Source organism: Balaenoptera musculus, chromosome 2, assembly GCF_009873245.2.
Source record: "Balaenoptera musculus isolate JJ_BM4_2016_0621 chromosome 2, mBalMus1.pri.v3, whole genome shotgun sequence".
Classification (NCBI taxonomy): Eukaryota; Metazoa; Chordata; class Mammalia; order Artiodactyla; family Balaenopteridae; genus Balaenoptera; species Balaenoptera musculus.
The window spans coordinates 141,483,779-141,506,187 of NC_045786.1; the positions used below are offsets into that span (position 1 = coordinate 141,483,779).

A 22,409-nucleotide genomic window follows, 5' to 3' on the forward strand; every position below is an offset into this window, starting at 1 on the left:
TTGGCGCTTGCGTGCTGCGAGGTGGTTCCGCATGCGCGGTGGGGTCGAGCGAAGCGCACGCTGAGGAGAGTCGGCGGTTGCTGCGGGTGGATCAAGTCTGGTCTCTCCGATTGAAGAGCGTGGCGCCGGACACCAGTGCGGGATTCACACACATACCTCAGGTGACTAGTCGCCCCGATCGGTTTCTCCAGGAATTCACTTTGGTTGTGTCCAGTGACATAGGTGGTCGATAGAGGGTAGGCCCCGGGCTAACACCCCCTCCTTCTCCCGTCCCTGCGCGGGAAGTGTCTGCACACAGCTGCCACCGCCCGCCGGCTCCGTGTCGGTCTCCCCGTGTAGCAGAGGTGTCATGGTGCGAACGGAGGCCTCTCGTGAAGGGAGGTGGGCCGAGTGACTGAACAGCCCTTTCAGTGTGCTTCAAGTGGGGACGCCGTGAGGTGGGGCGGCCTTGGGAGAATGCCGTGACGCCCCCGCCCCGGGACGCGGAACACTTTGCCCTCTCCGGGCCAGAGAGTTCCATCCTTTTTTTTTTTTTTCCGTCCGCCCCAGCAAATACTCTCAATTGTAACCAGACCCGGCACTTCAAGGAACCCGTTGATTGGGCCACGATATTGACAAGAGTTGGGTTAAAAAAAAGATCCAAGTTTGTTCATCTGATAAGTGATATTAAAAAAATCGAAGCTCCTATCGCCCTGTGTTGCTGGAGTGGTGCGTTTCTGGAGAATGAGTCGCTCCTTAAGATGGAACTAAAAGATCCTACTGAAGAGTTTATTACTCTTCGTATCGGTTTGCCATGTTTCAGCACCGATAAGAATGGACTTGTAGAATTACGCGCTGTGATCTTACGGTTAGGCAGAACTAAAACACGTAAGATACAGGAATTTTAGGTCCCTTTTGTCAGCGCCCCAAACTTAGGCTACTTTAACGTTCATTAACAAGAAACATTGTTTCTTGGGGAAAGGGTGTAGCAAAGAAGTCTTGTCTTTTCTACCGATTTAAGCTGTTATCCAAGGGGAAAAAACCTTGTAACTCTGTGTCTTTCAACAGTTCGGAATTACTTACATAGAGCTTTACTGCCTCTTCTCAGTTCATTGGATGCCAAATGACAGTTAGCGATTCTCAAAACATGTCAAAAAGATGCACAGTAATGTTTTTAGAGATGGGTGCTTCCTATTTCAATGACAGTGAACTAGTTTAAAAGCTTTATTTGTGTAGCACTTCTGTAATAAAAACGAGCATTCAGAACATAACTGTTAGAGCCGAATTAGAATGATCACGGGAGTTGCCTCTATCACATCGTACTTTACTTTGGAAAAGAATGTGGACTTCTGTATCCATTATGGCGACTTGACCATGCAGTGGTTTAAGAAGTCCTGCCTACCGTTTGACCAGGCAAAATTACTGACATTGCAGGGTATTTGAAATTATCTTGGAGTTCAGGTCATGTATTTTGAAAGATGGGTGTTCTTTACTGGAGAACACATACTGTATTGTAGTACTCCGACATATTGAGGCTTTGTGGGTTAAACTCTGGAGTCAATGTCAGATGACCTGGATTTAGCTCCTGTTGTACTTAGTAAGCATTTGTCTTTGAGGAAGTCATTTAATACTTTATTTTAATAATAAAATAATTGTTTAATGAATTAAGTTACAAAATGGAAATGATACCTCCTTTGCCTTTTAATAGCTTATATTTGTATAGCACATTACACTTTCCAAATTTTATCACATGTATATTATTTCATTTGATACTCTCCACAAACCGGTGAAGTACATGGTACACACTAGAAACTACAGTTAATGGGAATGCATTTCCCAAGCAGCCACAGCTAGTAAGTAGGAGAGCGAAGTCTGGAACCCATGTCCAGATCTATTCCCAAAGTCAGGCTCTGCTACTTGCCTGACTTGAGGACCCTATTGAGGGCGAAATAAAATAAGTCGAAGTGCTTTGAAAATTATGTAAAAGGGCTGATAGATACTTGGTGTGTGACTCCTATTTTCCTGACTGATTTTTTTCAAAGTTAGTGTTATTAGCATAATATCTCCATAAATAAGGAGATAGGTTCAAAATCTGTCAACCATTTTGCAGGTTCTTTGCAAAGCAGATTCTTTTTGTACTCCACTACTTTCTTTTACTGTGAATGACATACCATTAGCAGTATTCCTTTGTTTACACGGTCTATTGCAAAGAGACTTGTACCTCCTGAAGCATTAGCATCCATATCTCCCTTCAGGATTCTTTTACACGATTGCCTATGTTCTTTTACAATCAAATTAAGTCTTGCTTCTCCAAAATTATTGGCTTTACTATTTGAAGAAACTTGGTGAGTAAAAGTGGTTAGCACCTGTTAAATCTCTTAAAACTGTTTCACACATTTCCATAACGTTTATTTTTATATCCAGTTTGAAACTTTTTCAGCTCTCAAATTTTAGTACTTTACATGCAGATATTTGACAACAGTTGTCCAAGAAAAAAAAAAAAAAGCCCTGTTTAAAAATGAAACAACCAGCTCAGCTGTTTCTTGGTGGGTAATTGAATGTCTACTTCCCTTTATTTGCTAAATCCCTGTTTTGTCAAGCTTCAAAGAGAAATATATCTCTGCCACTATTATTAATATGCAGCTTTATTTTTTGTTATACAGGATAGGTTAATACTAAAAGTTTGCACTAATTTATAGTTTATGTTCCAGCACTGAATAGGTACATTGATAGTGCTTTTTGTTTAAGATGTTTTACTGATTGTCATGTATTTATCAGTGATATTGAGAGAAAATATAGCCTGATGAATAAGACACAAACTATGGATTCAAACTTCATAGGTTCAAATTTTGACTGTCACTTGTTAGCAGTATATGACAAAACAAGATGCTTAACCCATGCTTCATGTTTTTCATCTATAAAATGGGGAAGACTAGGGGGAAAGTGATACCTTAGGGAGATAGTCAGTGGCCAGATAATATAGGACGCTGTAGGTAGTGGAAAAATGTATAAATCAGTGGGTAAGCCACTAGGAAGAAACATGTGGGTGCAGGTGGCAGTTCTCAAACTGCTCTGAAGCAGAACTCTGGTGTTCTATGAGCTGGATGTAGGTGTTCCGTCTTTAAGATAAGTAATGACAGTCTTATTTCCTAATTTATAAGAAAAAAAATAAGTTAGTAGGTGAAGTTTCACAAATTTTTCATAGGACCTTAGGTCTTATTATTGCCTGTCTTCTGAGCTTTGACAATAGTAAATTAGTTAAGGTTAGCAGAAAAACATGAAAATTATCAACTATGATTAAGTTGAGAGCTTCCTTTTAAAAACGTATTTCTACATATGGTATGATTTTAGGCCTGTGGGTCATAAAAGGAGTGGTGTTGAAAGTAGGTTTGGTGGATCAAAGGGAATAGTTTTAAATATATTTAATGTGTGGAGGTTAAGAGAAAGTTGAACTTTATAGTAGTAGGAATCTATAAAGCTGTTCTCGAGCTTGGGTATAACTATTCAACAAAAGAGAAGAATATTTGGGAGTAATGGGAAAAGTGGAAGCTAAAAATTATGGTAGTTGTAAATTAAATTCAAGTTTGTTTTAAGAGGAAAAAAATTCAGAGAGAAGGATACATTTTAGTTAAATTTAGTGTCTTTTGTGATTAATAAATTTTTTGTTTTTGTCTTGACATGTGATACTATAATTTTGGCTATAATAAATAATAGAGTATATCATTTGATATATGGTTAGGGTTAGGATTTAATTTGTTGGAAGAGTCTTCCCTTTATATAGTAGGCGGTAGCATATCCAGTCTTAGCTGGCTTAGAGGAAGAGTAGCTTTAGTTTTTCTGGCAGGTTTATAATAGTAGTGATGCTTCCTTTCATTTGTTATTTCTTAAAGTATTAAAATAATATTTTACTCTTAAGGTGTACCTTTAATCCTTCAGTGTCAGGACTTTGTAAATGGTCATTATTTTTTATGATTCCTCTGAAACTGATGGTAGAGAATCAGGCAAGCCTTACAAAAATGTGGAGCAAAATAAAAATTAAAGCTTGGTTCCTGAACATTCCTCTGTTTTCTGGTACCATTTAAGAAGTTTAAAGAGGGGAGAAAACCAATAACTTCTTCCAGTGGCAAGATGTGGAAAATTGACATTTTAAAATTTTGACCTTAACTGAACACTTAACTTGATTCTTTTGTTCAGATTGCAGAATGCCGGGTCTAAGTTGTAGATTTTATCAACACAAATTTCCTGAGGTGGAAGACGTAGTGATGGTGAATGTAAGGTCCATTGCTGAAATGGGAGCTTATGTCAGCTTGCTGGAATACAACAACATCGAAGGCATGATTCTTCTGAGTGAGTTGTCCAGAAGGCGTATCCGTTCTATAAACAAACTCATCCGAATTGGCAGGAATGAATGTGTGGTTGTTATCAGAGTGGACAAAGAAAAAGGTAAATGAGAAAAAGATTTAAAATAATTTATATTTTAAAAATTTATATTTACTTATTAAATATAAATTTATATTTAATATATAAATATTCATATATTAAATAATTTATCTGGAAATTTTTGATTTAAAATGATTTATTTTAAAATATATTTTTTGTAAATTGCCTACTGCGGTAAAAAAAAAAAGAAAAAAAGCACCTCCTTTTGTCCTTAAACCCTTTTACATACAAAGTTGTTAGAGAAGGATGCCAGTTAACCATCTAAACAAGACCTTTTAAGTTAGTAGTGTTTTTCTTTTTTTTGGTGGTGGTTGTTTTTTAATTAATTAATTTTATTTATTTATTTATTTTGGCTGAGTTGGGTCTTTGTTGCTGTGCGCGGGCTTTCTCTAGTTGCGGCGAGCAGGGGCTACTCTTCGTTGCGGTGCATGGACTTCTCATTGCGGTGGCTTTTCTTGTTGCAGAGCATGGGCTCTAGGCATGCGGGCTTCAGTAGTTGTGGCTTGTGGGCTCCAGAGCGCAGGCTCAGTTGTGGCGCATGGGCTTACTTGCTCCGCGGCATGTGGGATCTTCCCAGACCACGGCTCGAACCTGTGTCCCCTGCATTGGCAGGCAGATTCTTAACCACCATGCCACCAGGGAAGCCCAGTAGTGGTTTAATTAGTACATCCCAGGACTAGTTTTTGTGAGCCAAGTAACTTGAATTTTATTCCCAGAGGTTATCGGGATCTTGATAATTGACTCATTGCCAAACTCACCAAACTCAGAGAGACAAATAAGCAAACCAGAGTACTAGTTCATTCATATTTGTCAGATGCCTTTTTATTGATTTAGAGTTAGATTAGTTATCAGGTTATTGAATAAGTGATGGAAATTGGGCAAAGGTAAATGGATTTTAGGAATATTTTTATGTCTTTAAAAAAGCAATATACTGCAGACACACACCCAAAACCCAATATTGTATGTCTCTGGTAATCAGAATGTTTGTGACCCCCAGATCTTATGGGATCTTTCTGACAGAGATGAATAGGTATTCATTTATTACTCTGTGGGTGCCCCTTTTTTGGACCCCATGTAAATCTGCACCTTTGTGAACACATTTTTTTCTAAATATATTGTATAATACCATTGAGTAGGTTTTGTCTTCAACTGGCTTAATATAGTTAAGATAATTGGTTTCAGTCATCTTACTATAGTTTGTTAGGTTTTAGTTTCAGGCAAGTGGTTACCGTCATGCTTAAAAGACCAGTCAGTCACCCTGACTGAGCTTGGCTTTCTGAATCTCCTCAGCCACCTACTTAATTGATACTTCTGCAAATGAATAATTTTATACATAACTGACTTCTTTTCTGATTATAATCTTAGACAATAAACTTTCGAGGCAGCTTATATTACCCCTTAGGTGGTGCTACCATTTAGCACATTGATTATTCTAAATGCTTTGATATGACTTACTTGTGGCACCCTCCCCAGCTTCCATTTATTAAACTGCTTGAAGACTGAGATTATTCCTTAAACTTGTGTTTCATTGTTGCTCCAGTAGGACCTCGAATGGTGTCTTATCTTATATTGCTTTCCTATTATATGAAATATATACACAAAAAGGAATCAAATACATTTTCAACTGCCATCAGAAAAAGTGAAAGGGTAAACTTGTATAAGTACAGTAGTTACATGTAAAAATTTATTTTCATAATAGCATTGTTTTTACAATGTTAATTAAAAAGAAACAACAATCTAAATTGTGGTTATATAAATCATGACACAACACAGCACAAGCAAGGCAATTTTATACAGAATGGGATCTGAATATTCTGATATGAAAAGATCTCCAGGGTAAGATAAGAAAAAAAGCAAAGTGCAGAAGATCTATAGAGGGGATCCATTTCTGTTACCAGAAGATTAAGTCCTATTGGATAAACCATGCATCATAACTGCTATAAACCCTAAACAAGTATCTGAACGGGTGGTAAAAATTACTCAAGGACAGTGGGAGCAACCAAAAGCAGGCTGAAACTGAAGGCAGGTTGACACTTGGAAGAAAGGAACTGCACTGGATAAATTTTACAGCTTTTTGACTGAGTGCATGTTACAGACAACTTCCAAGCAGGGCATCGAAAATTCTAGGGGAAAACCTACAGTCTTAATGGCTTGAGAGCCAGAGATGAGAGTTCTGGACAACCACAACAGTTGGAAAGTGGTCATAGGGATTAGAGAAAGGAGAGACACAGAGGGAGAGCCCCCAAGTTTATATATAAATTCTGCTGAAATCTCTGGCTAACCCGTGAAACTAGTAATACACAGGGTAGACTGCAGCCCAATAGGGTAAAAATCTAAACAAATTTTGTTTGCTTTCCATCTGGGGAGACAGAGCTTATAGTTTTGAATTCAGACAAGCTAACTGCTAAAACAAAAATTCAGTATTCTTGGGAATTCCCTGGCCGCCCAGTGGTTGGGACGCCTCGCTTTCACTGCTGAGGGCGTGGGTTCAATCCCTGGTCGGGAAACGCAAGCCGTGCGGAGCAGCCAGAAAAAGAAAAAAGAAAAAATTCAGTGTCCTTAAGAGGAACCTAAAGGAATTCACAGTGTGCCACATATCTTTCCTAATGTCAAGGATACAACTCAAATTGCTAAATAGTTGAAGAAACAGGAAAATATGACCCATACAAAAAAGGTAATCAATGGAGACTGACCTAGAGATCACCCTAATGTTGGAATTAGCAGATAAGCATTTTAAAGTAAATGTTATAACTGCTCAGAGATATTAGGAAAATATGCTTATAGTGAATGAACAAAATGAAATCTCAGTGGAGAAATTAGAAACTCTCATAAAGAACTAAATATAAATTCTAGAAATGAAAAATATAATATCTAAAAAATTCACTGGATGGGCTAACAGCAGATAAAAGATGACAGAAGGCTCCTTGAAATTTGAAGGTAGTTCATTTAAAAAGAACCAATCTGAAGAACTGAGAAAAAAAAAAAAAAACAACCTGTCAACTATCAAAAGCTCTATTCCAAAAGAAGGGGAGAAAAAGAAACAACAGAAAATATATTTGAAGAAACCATGGCCAAAAGTTTCCCATATTTGCTGGGGGAAAAAAATGTTTATATATTAGAGAAGCTCAGCAAACCTGAAGCAGGATAAATACTAAGACCACATTTAGGCATATCAAACTATTGAAAAACAGAGAAAATCTTCAACGTAGCCAGAGGAAAATGATGTTATTTATAGGGGAACAGTAATACAAATTACTGTGGTATTCTTATTGGAAATAATGAAGGTCAGAGCATTGAATGATATCTGTAAAACACTGAAAGAACACTGTCAAACCAGAATTCTGTATTTGAAGAAAATATTCAACAACAAAAATCAAATGAAAACATTTTCAGGTAAATAGAAACTAGAGGGATTTATTACCAGATAAGACCTACATTATAAGAGATGGTAAAGGAAGTTGTTCAGGCTGAAGAGCTGTGATGCCTGAAATGGAAAATATGTGGGTAAACGTAAAAAACCATTTTCTCCCTCTTTATTCTTCTTTTTTTTTTTTTAATGGGGGTGTAGTTGATTTACAATGTCGTGTTAGTTTCCAGTGTACATCAAAGTGAATCAGTTATATACGTGTATCCACTCTTTTTTTAGATTCTTTTCCCATGTAGGCCATTACAGAGTATTGAGTAGAGTTCCCTGTGCTATACAGTAGGTCCTTGTTAGTGATCCATTTTATATATATAGTAGTGTGTATATGTCAATCCCAATCTTCCAATTTATCCCTCCCCCCACCATCCCCTGGTAAACATAAGTTTGTTTCTACATCTGTAACTCTGTTTCTGTTTTGTAGATAAGTTAATTTGTACCCTTTTTTTAGATTCCACATATAAGCGATGTCATGATATTTGTCTTTCTCTGTCTGACTTACATCACTCAGTATGACAATCTCTCCATCCATCCACGTTGCTGCAAATGGCATTATTTTGTTCTTTTTTATGGCTGAGTAATATTCCATTGTATGTATGTACCACATCTTCTTTATCTGTTCCTCTGTTGATGGACATTTAGGTTGCTTCCATGTCCTGGCTATTGTAAATAGTGTTGCAGTGAGCATTGGGGAGCTCCCTCTTAATTCTTTAAAATACATTTAACTACTTGTCTCATTGTGTACCCATGGGACTTTTATTTATGGAGGTGACTGGTGACATGGAGAGGCCAATGCCATTGAAAGAACATTTTTATTATTAAAGTTTCCCAAGAGATGGGGACCCAGCATGCCATGCAAAGCCACATGAGGAAGCACCGGTTTTGATCAGGAGGTAGAAGGAGCAAGGGGAAAGCCTAGGCCAGAGCTTTTATTGAGGTTTCCATGACAGAGGCAAGGCAGGTCGGCGTAAACAGTTTAGGGTTGGCTCATTTGAATAGTTTGGGCAGGGCTTGGTACATTGGGGCTGTCACTAGTTGTGTGGTACCTGGCTCTGTGCTGGTTTAGGGCATGGGATAATATTGACCTGCTGTGTGTAACTTTGATGAGATGATTGGGGGTATGGGCTCTAGATTGGTTGATTTGCATGTAAAAGGCTGCTCCCATTGAGGCCTTTGCCAACTCTAAGAATTGGCTAGTGCCAGGCAGGGAAGTCTCTTCCCCAGTCAGCCAGGCCACAAATGTCAGAGCATCAAGAATACAGAAAATATAGTTAATGCAGTTGACCCTGTGATGAATGGATGCCAGCCAAATAGACAAATACAGTGTCTTTTGGCTTTAGCTCTCATTTGGATAATTGAAAATTATTCCCTCCACTAAGGTAATAGAATATACAGTTACATGATGATAAAAATTCATTTCTGAAAACAAAAATCTCTTATCTTGTACTTTTTATGCAGTGTTTTATTGATACGATTTTAGTGTGGAATAAGTGTAGGTATGCCAACCCAACAGTCTGGTGGTGAAAATTGTCACAGTGATTCTTTGGCACCTGGACAGAGATAATTTTTTCAAATTTTTCTCATATAGGATATATTGATTTGTCAAAAAGAAGAGTTTCTCCAGAGGAAGCAATCAAATGTGAAGATAAATTTACCAAATCCAAAACTGTAAGTTGATTTTTTTAATCAAATTAGTCCACTATTTGATGTGTTTAATAAATAATGTGCATGGTGTGTTCCTGGCAGAAACAAAACCTACGTTTTCTGTAACAGTATTTCCATTTCTCATTCTGTGTTACATAGAAAAACCATTTGAAGACTTTATTTCAAAAGAGTATGGCTTCAGTGTTCTTGTCTCATGATGTTACTACCTTAAAGCATTGCTTGATGTGTAATATTCTCAAATCAGTACTGGACCATTAGTGTTTTTAAGCTATTTTAGGTTAAATTAACTATGGGTGATTTCAGCTGATTGGGCTTGTCGCAGCATGTAGTTTTTGACTTTCAGCTCTGTTCTGGGATAAGGATCACAGAGACAACCAGCTATTGTTTGTTAAGAATGAGCAAAGGTTTGTAAAATGTCTTTGAATCCAGGAAAGCAAGGCAGGGCCTGTTACTTAGTGTGGTTCTCCACCCCACCCCTCACCTGCCTTGGTTTTTTTCCTTTTCTTATTAATTTTGCTGTAATTTCCTCAGTAAGCACTAATAAAGCAAGGACAGTCATTTCTTCATTCTCATCTTTCTATATTTTTCTGTTCTCTGGTCCTATTTAGATTTTCTTTTATTCCCTAGATCCTCAGTGCTTATTGGCAGTTTCCATTGGTTCTGTTTTCTCTACCCTTCTCTTGTGTCTTTTGTTCCTCTGCCATGTGTGTTTCTGTCCTCAAGATAAAATGCCAAGAAAAGTGTTTACATGAAGAAAAGATTTTTAAAATCTTGCTTAACCCCAGTAAAAGAAAGTATAAATCTAAAAGCCATCAGACCATTACCCAAATCTTTCAAGTCCCACCAAGTCCAGATTTGAGAAGCACTGCTCTAGGAAACTTCCATTTTGTTTTGTTCCCCTAGGATATCGTAAAATGAGCATAATAGATCTTATTAGGATAATAAGACGATAAAATGAAATAGCCAATGTTAGTACTTTTCCTCACTCAGATTTTGTGTGTAATTAACATGAAGCCCTCTTTATACTCTTTCTCTTCTTTAAGCCCTTTTATGTTTAGGAGATTAGGAAAAGAGTTTGGCAGCAGTGGGTAGGAGGTGGGTAGGATTGAAGGATAACTGTTAAATGATAACAGAGCAAAAGAAATAATAAAATCTCCATCCAGGTTCCATGCTCTCATGGAGTAGTAATAATAATATCTTACATTTTGATCTGTGTAAGAACTCGCTACAGTAAAAAGGAAAGATACTAGGATCTCCCTTTTCCAGATGAGGAAATATATTCAGAGAGGTTTGTTTGTCCCAGAATTGACTTGATCTGGGTCTTAGGTTGTAAATGCTATACTAGTTGTACTTGTTATACCCACTTGAGTTCATTATTATGGAAAAGCGAATATTTCTCTATGGAGAAAGAATTTGTTGTGTGGTGATCTTTTGTTATTAAGGAATTAGTGTAGTCAAATTAACCAAACGTTTGTTTTTATATGCTATCTACTAAAATGTAAACATATCTTTTTTTTTTTTTTTAATATAGATCTCTTACCTTTGAATTGTTGAGCTCTTCATTTTGTTTCTAGGTTTACAGCATTCTTCGTCATGTTGCTGAGGTCTTAGAATATACCAAGGACGAGCAGCTGGAAAGCCTGTTCCAGAGGACCGCTTGGGTCTTTGATGACAAGTACAAGAGACCCGGATACGGTGCCTATGATGCATTTAAGCACGCAGTCTCGTAAGAACACCTTCTTAGCTCTGCTTCTCCATTGATACTACAGCTGCTGGGTCTAGCACACAAGTTGAGAGCCTGACATTTAATAGCACAACATTCATGTATTAAGTCCTTGCCAAATTTAGATAAAAATATTGTAGTATAATAGGCCCATGATATGGACCAATCCTATAAAGCCGAGCCTATATGATTTGATGTACCATAGTTATGTAGTTTTGTAAACCATATGGTTTCATCTCACACTACTGTCTTACATACTTTCCTCTCCTAGTTTTAATTTTGTTATTGTCCTAGGTGACTTCAGGGCCAACATAGATGTTTTGTTTAAAACTTGTTTTCTTTACCTCAGTTCCTTAGACCTTCAGCCCATGCCACATTAGCTAGTCTTCCATATGGCCTCACCCTGGGTCTTACTGTCACCAGGATTTGCTCTGTCTCCGAAACCTTTAATTCACACATTCTGTTCTTTCACCACAGCCTCCTGTCCTTCCAGCTCCCACAGTTAGTCCTACTCTGTGTCGTTTTAATTCTTATTATTATCAGGCTCTGATTCCAAACCTTTTTTTTTTTCTCCCTTTTTCACCCTTTCCTGCCTTCTCTTCCTTATTCAGCATAGACACACCATGGTCCATCATTTCAACAACTTTCTTGCCAGTGTCATGAGTTTTGCCCTGTTTTTCCTTCTGTTACATCCAGCCTTGGAGCGATGTTCCTGCCTTCTCTGCACTTGTAGACTGCTGGGTGCTGCTAGGAAAAACCACAGTCTTGCAGGTTGGTGCCACTGCATATTCATGGTCTCCAACCTCAGCTGGGCCTTAACTGCTGCCCCACATTCTGTTTGCTCCTGGTCACTTCTTCCTCTCATTCTTAGATTGGCTATTTTAGAACTTCTCCACACTCTTCCTCAGATACCCACTCTGTCCCTCTCCTCTCACTCTCACCTGGTGCACTCACTACCTAAAAAAGAAAACAGAAGCCATTGAACAGGATCACCTCTACTTCCTTCCACTTTCTCAGCCAACTTATCTCCATCCCACCTGTCACTGCCTCCTGTGCTCCTGTCATACTGGAATTCGGATCCTTCCTGCTCTCAAAGTAATCTTACCACCTGTGCCCAGCTATTCCTAAGGGATGTCTTTCCATCTCCTATTCCCTCTCTTGGGTCTTCAGCCTTTTTCTTTATTGGTTTTGCTCCATCAGCATAAAAATATGCTCAGATTTCTCCCATTTATACTAAAAACAAACTTTTCAACGTCCCCTCTACTTTCTCCTGTCACAAGCACTGTGTCCTCTCTTTTTAACAACCAGATTTCTTAAGTTCTCTGTACTTACTGCTCTACTTCTGCACCTCCCAGTCCTTCCTAGATGTTAATACCTCACAAGCAGCCTCACCACTGCATTGTTACTTTCCCAGCCCTTGTGCTGCCAAGGGTTATTGGTTTCCTCAGCCCTCAGAATGGCCAAGTGGGGCTTAGAACTGTTAGAACCTCCATCAGGCCTACTCATCAGAGGCTCCAAATACCTTCTAGTTTACCCTCTCCTCTCATGTGACTTTTTTTTTTTTTTAATATCACCTTGTGGGAAAGGTGAGAATAATAATAACAGTTAACATTTATATAATTCTCACAACAACCTGTGGTATAAGTGTTATTATTATTCCTATCTTATAGATGAGGAAATTGAGACAGAGATTAAATTGTCCAAGTTCACACAGCTACCAAATGGTAGAGCCTCAAACACAGGCATTGTAGTTATGCTACAGAGCTTATGCTATTAACCATCAAGCACTGCTTTATATTTCTGTCCTCCCTGACTTCAATCCTGGACTCCTCAGTACATGTCTTACCTTGGTTTGCTGTCATTATCAGCCCCACTTACCTCTCTAGCTTCTGCCTCCACCCCTTCTCCGTTACCACTCTGCATTCTTAACAAATAACAGGTTACATTCTTAACAAATTAACATTCACCTTAACGAATTAACATTCACTCATCACCGTTCACATTCTTTTCTTGCTTCATCAGACATGTTGCAACTGTCCAGATTTAACTCCTGATAATTCTGTGCCACATGTGCTTCATTTTTTTTCCTCTTAATTAAATAATTAAATAGAATTTCTGAGATTGTTGGAAACAATATTTTACTCCTCCCAAGCCATTCCGGTCACTTATCAGTAGTAACCACTATTCTGAAATTAGTATGTATCATTGTCATTTATATACATATACATGTGTGGGTAGGTTATGAAAAGTATGTATAGAATCTTTTTTATGTTTAAATATTTAATTTGTTTAAACAAAAAAATAAATTTATTTTACCATTGTAACAAACTTTTCTCTACATTTTTACTCGTAATGCTATTATTGACCAGAATTTCTCCAAATTGATAGATGTATGCCTACTTCATATTAATTTCTATATAGTATTTTGTTGTGAGAATATGCTTTATTTGTTCCTCTATAAAGAGATTTTTACATAATCCCCTCCGCCCTTTTATCCCCCTACTTTTCAAAACTACTATGATGAATGTCCATGTACATGTCTCTCTGTACAACGTTTGGGAATTTCTAAGATAGATACCTAGGAATAGAATTGTTGGGTCATAGGATTGATTATATGCACCTTTAAATTTACTTAGTTTTGCCAAAGTACTCTCCAAATTGGTTCTACAATTTATATTCCCTCTTCATCAACATTTGGTATATATCTCAGATTTTTTTTTTTTTTTTTGCCAAACTGATTGATGTACAATAGTGTCTTGTTTTGATTTGCATTTTGCTGGTTGTTGGTAAAGTTAACAGCGTTTCATATGTTTATTGACCATTTGTATTTCTTCTGTGAAACATCTGTTTATCTCATTTCCTCATTTTCTGTTGGTTTGTCTTTCAGTTATACCATAACTTTCTTAAAACTTTAAGTTCTACCTTAGCTCGTTAAAATCCTACCATTCTTTTAGTCGTCATTTCATTTTTTCCATTTGTTCATTCGTTCAGCAAACATGCCAGTGACTAAGACCGTGGTCCCTGTTTGTGGCACTTACGAGGGTCAGATGAAATGCCACTTCACCCATGAAGCCCTTCCTGACCCCACTAATATCTTCCTCCCCTCACCCCCAGGGATGCACTTTTGTTTGTTTTTTTCAAAAATTTTTTCCATGTTTTTCTTTTTAAGCTCCTTGAAGCAGGGACTGCTAATTACATGGAAATGCTTAATTATAGTGGGATGTGTGACATATAGGCATAACTCATTTTATTGCACTTTGCATATACTGTGTTTTTTTTTTACAAATTGAAGGTTTGTGGCAATGCTTCATCAAGCAGGTCTGTTGGCGCCAGCTTTCCAACAGCGTTTGCTCACTCCATGTCTCTGTGTCACACTTTGGTAGTTCTTGTAATATTTCAAAATTGTTCATTATTTTGTTACCGTGATCTGTGATCTTTGATGTTACTATTGCAAAAAGATCACATCTCCCTGAAGACTCAGATGATAGTTACCATTTTTTAGCAATAAAGTATTTTTAAATTAAGTTATATACATTTTTTTAGACATAATGCTATTGGACACTTAATAGACTACAGTATAGTGTAAACATAACTTGTGTATGCACTGAGAAACCAAATGTGTGACTCACTTTATTTCTATACATGCTTTATTGTGGCATTCTGGAACTGAACCCGCAGTATCTTCGAAGTATGCCTGTATAGGAGACATTTTAAATTGCTTGCTTTAGCCAGATCTCTAAAATTTTTCTTTTAATAATAATCAATTGGATGTTTTCTATTTGTCATACAGGCCTAAGCGCTTTACTTGCATTATCTCATTTAATACTACAATCCAGTGAGATACACTGTTTTCATTCGCATTTTACATAATTGGAAATTGAGGTCTAGAAAGGCCCCAAAACACATAGTGAATAAATTGTGAAGCTAGGATTTGAACTCTAATTCTGACACTGAAGGCTGTGTTCTTTTTTTTTTTTTTTTTTTTTATTTATTTATTTATTTATTTTTGGCTGTGCTGGGTCTTCGGTTCGTGTGAGGGCTTTCTCTAGTTGCGGCAAGTGGGGGCCACTCTTCGTCGCGGTGCGGGGACCGCTCTTCATCGCGGTGCGCGGGCCTTTCACTATCGCGGCCCCTCCCGTTGCGGGGCACAGGCTCCAGACGCGCAGGCTCAGTAGTTGTGGCTCACGGGCCCAGCCGCTCCGCGGCATGTGGGATCTTCCCAGACCAGGGCTCGAACCCGTGTCCCCTGCATTAGCAGGCAGATTCTCAACCACTGCGCCACCAGGGAAGCCCAAGGCTGTGTTCTTAAACATTATTCTGTGGTATTATGTTTGTTGTCCTAATTATCAGTAAAGTAACCTTGACATTTTGTTTTGTGTATGTGTGTGTTGTTTTTTTTTAATTATCAGAGACCCATCTATTTTGGATGGATTAGATTTGAATGAAGATGAACGGGAAGTACTCATTAACAATATTAATAGGCGTTTGACCCCACAGGCTGTCAAAATTCGAGCAGGTAAATGATTTTTTAAATGATGTTTAAAATATTTTGCATGTACCAAAAAAGCTGTTACATAATGAGCCTCACCAAAGAATATGTTGCTACATCAACATCTGCGTTTTTCTAAACTTTTTTCATAACAAGAAAAGTTAAAGAAATTAAGTTATCTTTGCTTTGACTGAATTATAAAATACATATATATTGACGTAAGTAAATGAGTTCAGCTAACCTTAAGTTAGCCTGCTTTCTGGGGTGTGGGGGGGCGGTGATTATTTTGTTTAGTGCGTGCTTTAAAATTCCAACAGTCCAGTAATATCCTCCCAGGCCTCTGGATTAACCACTGTTATGTTAGTTTGCAATATATTCTTTCAGCAGAGATTTTTCCTATACACATATGGTGTATAGGAATGTATGCTGTTTATATTCAGATGTAAATTTTTATGTTTTTATAAGGATGGGGTCATACTATGCAAAATTTTCTTCAACTAGCTTTTTCCACTTGGTGTATCATGGCTGCCCTTGCATGTAGAACACGGAGATCTTTCTCATTTTGAATAGCTAAGTAATATTCCATAGAACGATAAACCTTGATATAAGCCAGTCTCCTCTTGATGAGTGTTTAGGTTGTGCCAGTCTTTTTTTTTTTTTTCTTTTTTTAAATTTATTTGTTTATTTATGGCTGTGTTGGGTCTTCGTTTCTGTGCGAGGGCTTTCTTCTAGTTGCAGCAAGTGGGGGCCACTCCCCATCGCAGTGTGCGGGCCTCTCACTATCTTGGCCTCTCTTGTTGCGGAGCACAGGCTCCAGACGCGCAGGCTCAGCAATTGTGGCTCACGGGCCCAGTTGCTCCATGGCATGTGGGATCTTCCCAGACCAGGGCTCGAACCCGTGTGCCCTGCATTAGCAGGCAGATTCTCAACCACTGCGCCACCAGGGAAGCCCCAGTGCCAGTCTTTTTACAGCAGTTGACCCTTGAGCGACGTGGGTGAGTTAGGGTCGCCCACCCTCTGCACAGTCAAAAATCCACATAGGGCTTCCCTGGTGGCGCAGTGGTTGAGAGTCTGCCTGCTAATGCAGGGGACACGGGTTCGCGCCCTGGCCTGGGAGGATCCCACATGCCGCGGAGCGGCTGGGCCCGTGAGCCACAACTACTGAGCCTGCGCGTCTGGAGCCTGTGCTCCGCAACAAGAGAGGCCGCAGTGGTGAGAGGCCCGCGCACCGCGATGAAGAGTGGCCCCCGCTTGCCGCAACTACAGGAAGCCCTAGCACAGAAATGAAGACCCAACATAGTAATCAATCAATCAATAAATAAATCTTTAAAAAAAAAAAAAATCCACATATAACTTAGCCCTCCGTGTCTGTGGTTTCGAGTCCAAGATTCAACTACCGTGGTTCGTTTAGTGTTGTAGTGTTTACTGTTGAAAAATTGTACTTGTAAGCAGACCATGCAGTTCAAGTCTGTATTGTTCAAGGGTCAACTGTATTACAAAAAACACTGCAAATTAACACCCTTATACACATACACTTACCCATTTATACAAGTGTTCAGTAAGGTAGATTCTTAAAAGTAGAATTGCTGGGTCAGAGGGTATGCAGTTTTTAAACTGTTCTAAACAATTTGTGGTTATTATTTCATTCAGTCTTCATCACACTCCTCCTTATCTCCATTTTACAAATAAGGAACTGAAGCACAGAGGGGTTGAAATCATGACTTTTAACCCAGACATAGCCACAATTCAAGGTGTTTGTTAAATTTCTCTGTTTTTTTAATAGTTTCATCATTCAGGGGCTTGATGTGAATGAGAAGATACAATTTCAGTGCATATTCAGATATTTTTAATTATGAAAATTAATGGCTGGGATTGATTTCTAATTGAAAGGATGATGAAAGCTTTCATACGTATTTGAATACTAGCGTATTTGTCATGTCTCTGATTTCTTTTAAACCTCTAAAAAAATTTTGCATTTTTTTGGTATAAGCTTTTGAATTTTTATGATTTTAGATATTGAAGTGGCTTGTTATGGTTATGAAGGCATCGATGCTGTAAAAGAAGCCCTGAGAGCAGGTTTGAATTGTTCTACAGAAACCATGCCCATCAAGGTGAGTAGTCAGTTTTTTCCCTCCCTGATAAACCAAAATCACCTAAACCAAATCAAACCAGATTTTTTTAATGATCATGTTTCATAACAAATGTTATGAAAAGTGGTTCTTGATATGATATTTCTAGGAGATGTTTACAATTATGTGTAGGCTTTTTGTTGTAGCTACTGCTACTGTCACAGTGGGTGGAGATTCCTGTTGGTATTTAGTGCCAAGGGGCCAGCTATGCTAAACCTCCTTTACAGTAAAGAGTCACTGTGCCCATAATGCTCATAGAATCTTGAAAAGAGCAACTTATTCTCTCATATTCACACAGAGCTTTCAGGAGGTTTGGTTGAATCTTTCATTACCGATAAAATTAACTGGATGGTTGTTATTCAGAATCTCATAGAAGAATTTCTTTTACCAATTTAGTTTGGAACCAAACAGGAATTTTAGAGACAAATTATCCATTGTGCTAATGATAGCTATAGTTAGTTTAGCCACCAAAGACCCAGAAGTCATAATCCTTCATATTTGGTATTGCAGTAGCCTGTTTATACTACTGGATTAGATCATAGTATCAGCTTCGGCTACTTTAACAAACCACTCCAAATTGCTGTGCTGCAGAATTGGGAGTAAGTTTTGGGGTGATTTGTTGTTAAAGCAGCAGATAAGCAAAATGATTCTCGAACATCCTCACTGTTGTGTGTTGTATAGGTACATTCATAATTTAATTTTGTCTTCCTTAGATTAATCTAATAGCTCCTCCTCGGTATGTAATGACTACAACCACCCTGGAGAGAACAGAAGGCCTCTCTGTCCTCAACCAAGCTATGGCTGTTATAAAAGAAAAGATTGAGGAAAAGAGGGGCGTCTTCAATGTTCAAATGGAGGTGAGGTCAATACTGGGGTTTTTTGCCTTGTTCTTAAAGTTCTTAAGACATTTAAATGATCTAAGTGATGTGCATTCTAAAATATCTAATCGGAGACATTTTAAAACATGAGATACGTTTAAGATTACAACTCCCCTAAGCATAAAATAATCATTGACTCAGAGAGTTCCTAAAAGGGTTTTTATAAGTAAATAAGAACTATCATGGGATGGTTATTCAGGACTGTGGTCACTGATCCCCCAAAAGGAAAAAAATATAGACAATGAAAATAAGCGATTGGTTATTGCCAGAATTTAATGTAGAATGCTTAAAATTTGATTTCAGAATTAAAAACAAGAATAGTCTCATACTTTCCTCATCTCAACAAGAACAAAAACTAATTTTCATATATAATTTTCAAAACAATTTCTTCTGTGGAAAGGAATAGTAAGTAATTTATTTTGAAGCCAGAAGATGCATTTTTACAGGACATCTTTTTGTGTATTTGAAAGATACAGCCACTGCAATTATTTTCATATATTTTCCGTTCTAGCTTGTTAGAAATTACAGAAAATATATTAGGTTTTAATATATATGTTTTCTTTTCCTGTATTGTCTTACTCTCATAAATTTCTTTCATTATTTATCTCATGGAATTTATTGGTGATATTTCAGCACTCAAAAGTGAACAGATAGGGCAGAGTTGTTAGCAAAGTGTTTTTTTAAGAGTTAAAATACCAGGCAGTAATAGTATTGAAATTGAATTTGTGTCCTGTTTAACTACTTCACTTTGAAATTGTGCCTCTGCTTTCACAGCCCAAAGTGGTCACAGATACAGATGAGACTGAACTTGCAAGGCAGCTGGAGAGGCTTGAGAGAGAAAATGCCGAAGTGGATGGAGATGATGATGCGGAAGAAATGGAAGCCAAAGCCGAAGATTAACTTTGTGGGCAACAGAGTCCAGTTTAAGGAACACAAAGCAGCCTTCCTGGCTGTTAACCCTAGACTTGAAAGTTTTCCAGTATTGAAAACTTCAAAGCTGAATATTTTTTATTTCGAAGTATTTAAATGTTCCAACAGACCAAAACGTGAAATGCCCTCCTAAATGTCAGCTGTTTTCACACAGTAGCTCTGACACCTTGAGCATTTTTTAAGGGAGTGGCCTGATTTCACTAGAGACAAATCTTTAAGAACAGTCATAAAATGGGGCGTGTGATTTCCATTTCTGATGTCTCCAGATTGGCACCCCTTTGTAGTTCAGTGCCTCCATGAGATTTACCAGGGGCACCCAAAGCAAATAGTCCTAACCTTTCTATATAAAATGTATCAAGCAAACATTAAATAAATTTCTGGGATATTTAACCATAGGTTTCTTCCTTATTGTCACCAGTTAAAAGCATTATGATTACTAAGACCCTAATTCTATTATCTTCATTTTATTTGAAATGTAGTAATATAAAGGCAGGTGACCTAAAGGATCAATATAGCAGATCCTTTCAAAGGGAGGGTTTAGAGAACATAATTTTAATTAGTGAAAGTTTACTCCTAGGGGGAAAAAGCCTTAAAATGCAACTAAAGAATTACATTGGTTGTGTGCCTTTTACCTATTTGAGACTGATGACAACATGTGGTATGAAGGAGAATTTATCACACTGGTCCTTGTTGGTGTACTAAGCTGCTTGCCTTGAGTTTGTAATTCAGGGTGGTAAAGGTTTTGGGGGTGTTTTTTTTGTTTTTTAAGAAAAAGATGCTGCTTTTTAAATTAAGTTATTTGAGTCTCATTGCCCAACTTTTGATTTTTTTTTTTCTAGTAAAATATTTGCTAGGTGCCACCTAGAAGCTTCAGTTCTCTTCATAACAGAGTAGGGATCTGTTTGAACACAATTACAATGGTTTTTATATGTTTCCATCATTTTTTTCTTTAAGAGCTGATTGTTTTAAAGGTAAATAAATAATATATACAAAGGTAAATAAATTTCATAGATAAGGTATGGTTTGCAGTTACAGCTACAGTAGCCAGGGTGTAGAAAGTCTTAAGTTAACTTTGGTCTGCTTCATAAATTTAATCTCTTAGGATACTTGAGGCACTAGATAAATTAATTTTACTAATCATTTCCAAGAATAGCTTTTTAAATACTTAGATTAAACCTAACCCACCTTAGTCAATCCAGGACTAGACTTACCTCAGTGTTAAAGGGAATGGAAAATAGAAGAGTGTGTTGGTGAGCCATTTGAGCCATTTTTGAAGGTTTGTCCCTTTGTTTAATTTAGCAGCCTCTACTAGCTCTTTAAATCCAGAAGTCTAATTTCATATAACCGTTTCCACGAGGGAGCCATGATTGCTGGCTTGCATACTGGGAATATTTACAGGAGAATCTGGCACATAATTTTCACTTCAGTCTTTTCTGAGGAGTCAAAAAAAAGTCTATAAAGCTCACAGCATCAAGAATGTTATCAAACTGTAACAGGTGCTCCTTAAATGTTTGCTGTAAGCAGAGGAATTGAATTTTCACTTTGTTTACTGAATTTTTTTTTTAATACTTCAAAAGCCATAACTGTCGAGAAATACCGGTGGCATCAGTGGTGAGTGATTTTATCCCATGCAGGCCTTTTGCCCAGTTTCACAACAGTTTTGCAAATTTATGACCCTTATGAGAAAAAAGATCAGTACCTCACTGATCATGAAGGAGAGAACTAACTAAACTTACCCTGGTGACCTAAAAGTATCACTTTCAAATATGAGAACAAGATCACACCCAGCTCCAAATAACTTGAACAGATTGACAAAGACAATTGACCAGTTTATCCAAATGGATCTCTCCCCACAAAGACTCTTCATTAAAAATTGACAATTTCATCTACTCCCCATGCTGCCTTTGAGGTCAAGTGGTTATCGACTCATAACTGAAAATAGTTTGAGTCTCCATTAGGCATAATTAGTTGAAAATTTTAAATGGCCGGGAAAAATACGAACGCAAACCATTTTTCATGTTTTCTAGTAAAACAAGACAAGCCATTACTTACGTGGATAATGCTCACTTAGTGGAAACCTACAGAGATGTGCTAAGCAGTACAGTTACTACTCAGCTGCCGTACTTGACCTAGCTACTTTTACATCAAGAACAGTGTAAATGGTTCAGGATTTTAAAAAATTCAAGTGCTAGTACTCTTGGCAAGAGTTGACCCCTGATTTGCCTCAAGGTGATAGTCAACTACTTTTCAACACATGATACTGATACCATACAGAGTGGGGTGTAATTGTGCCAATTTAGAGTCAAGAAGCCATCAAACCAAATGCAGTTTAATTCAGGTAAACACCTGTTGATAACAAGAAGCAATAAAACTAATTCCAAGGACATAGACCTTGGTGAAATGCCAAATGGAAAATGGTGCTTTAAAAGGCAGTCTCTTAGAATGTAAGGAATAAAGTAAAACCTCAGATCAGGTATTCTAGACAAGATTAAGAGGAGACAGTTCAAACTATTGAAGAGAATGAATTTTTACTTAAGCACTTTGAAAGTATCCACTCCCCTTAAATGTAAGTTACGTATCTATTCATTAAAGGAAGCCGAAGCACTTGTACTTAGCAGATTACTGTATTAAACTTGAAAGTAATAAAAATGTTTTTAAAGATACTGTATGATGCAGACTTTTCACTACTTCAGATTAACCTCCTAACTGGTGAAGCTTCTTGGTACCTATTTGTCTCCATTAATCTTCATTCTAA

General features: G+C 37.6%; 1 protein-coding gene across 1 annotated transcript; it reads left to right on the forward strand.

Annotated features, from left to right (window-relative positions):
• The first annotated feature begins 10 nt into the window (after positions 1-10).
• On the forward strand, positions 11-22,317 carry EIF2S1 (eukaryotic translation initiation factor 2 subunit alpha). The gene is made up of 8 exons (XM_036841930.1): positions 11-161; positions 4,174-4,422; positions 9,429-9,508; positions 11,080-11,231; positions 15,638-15,744; positions 17,731-17,828; positions 18,560-18,703; positions 19,499-22,317. The coding sequence occupies exons 2-8, from the start codon at positions 4,182-4,184 to the stop codon at positions 19,622-19,624; spliced, it is 948 nt and encodes a 315-aa protein (XP_036697825.1). The 5' UTR covers positions 11-161; positions 4,174-4,181; the 3' UTR covers positions 19,625-22,317.
• Positions 22,318-22,409: the final 92 nt, after the last annotated feature.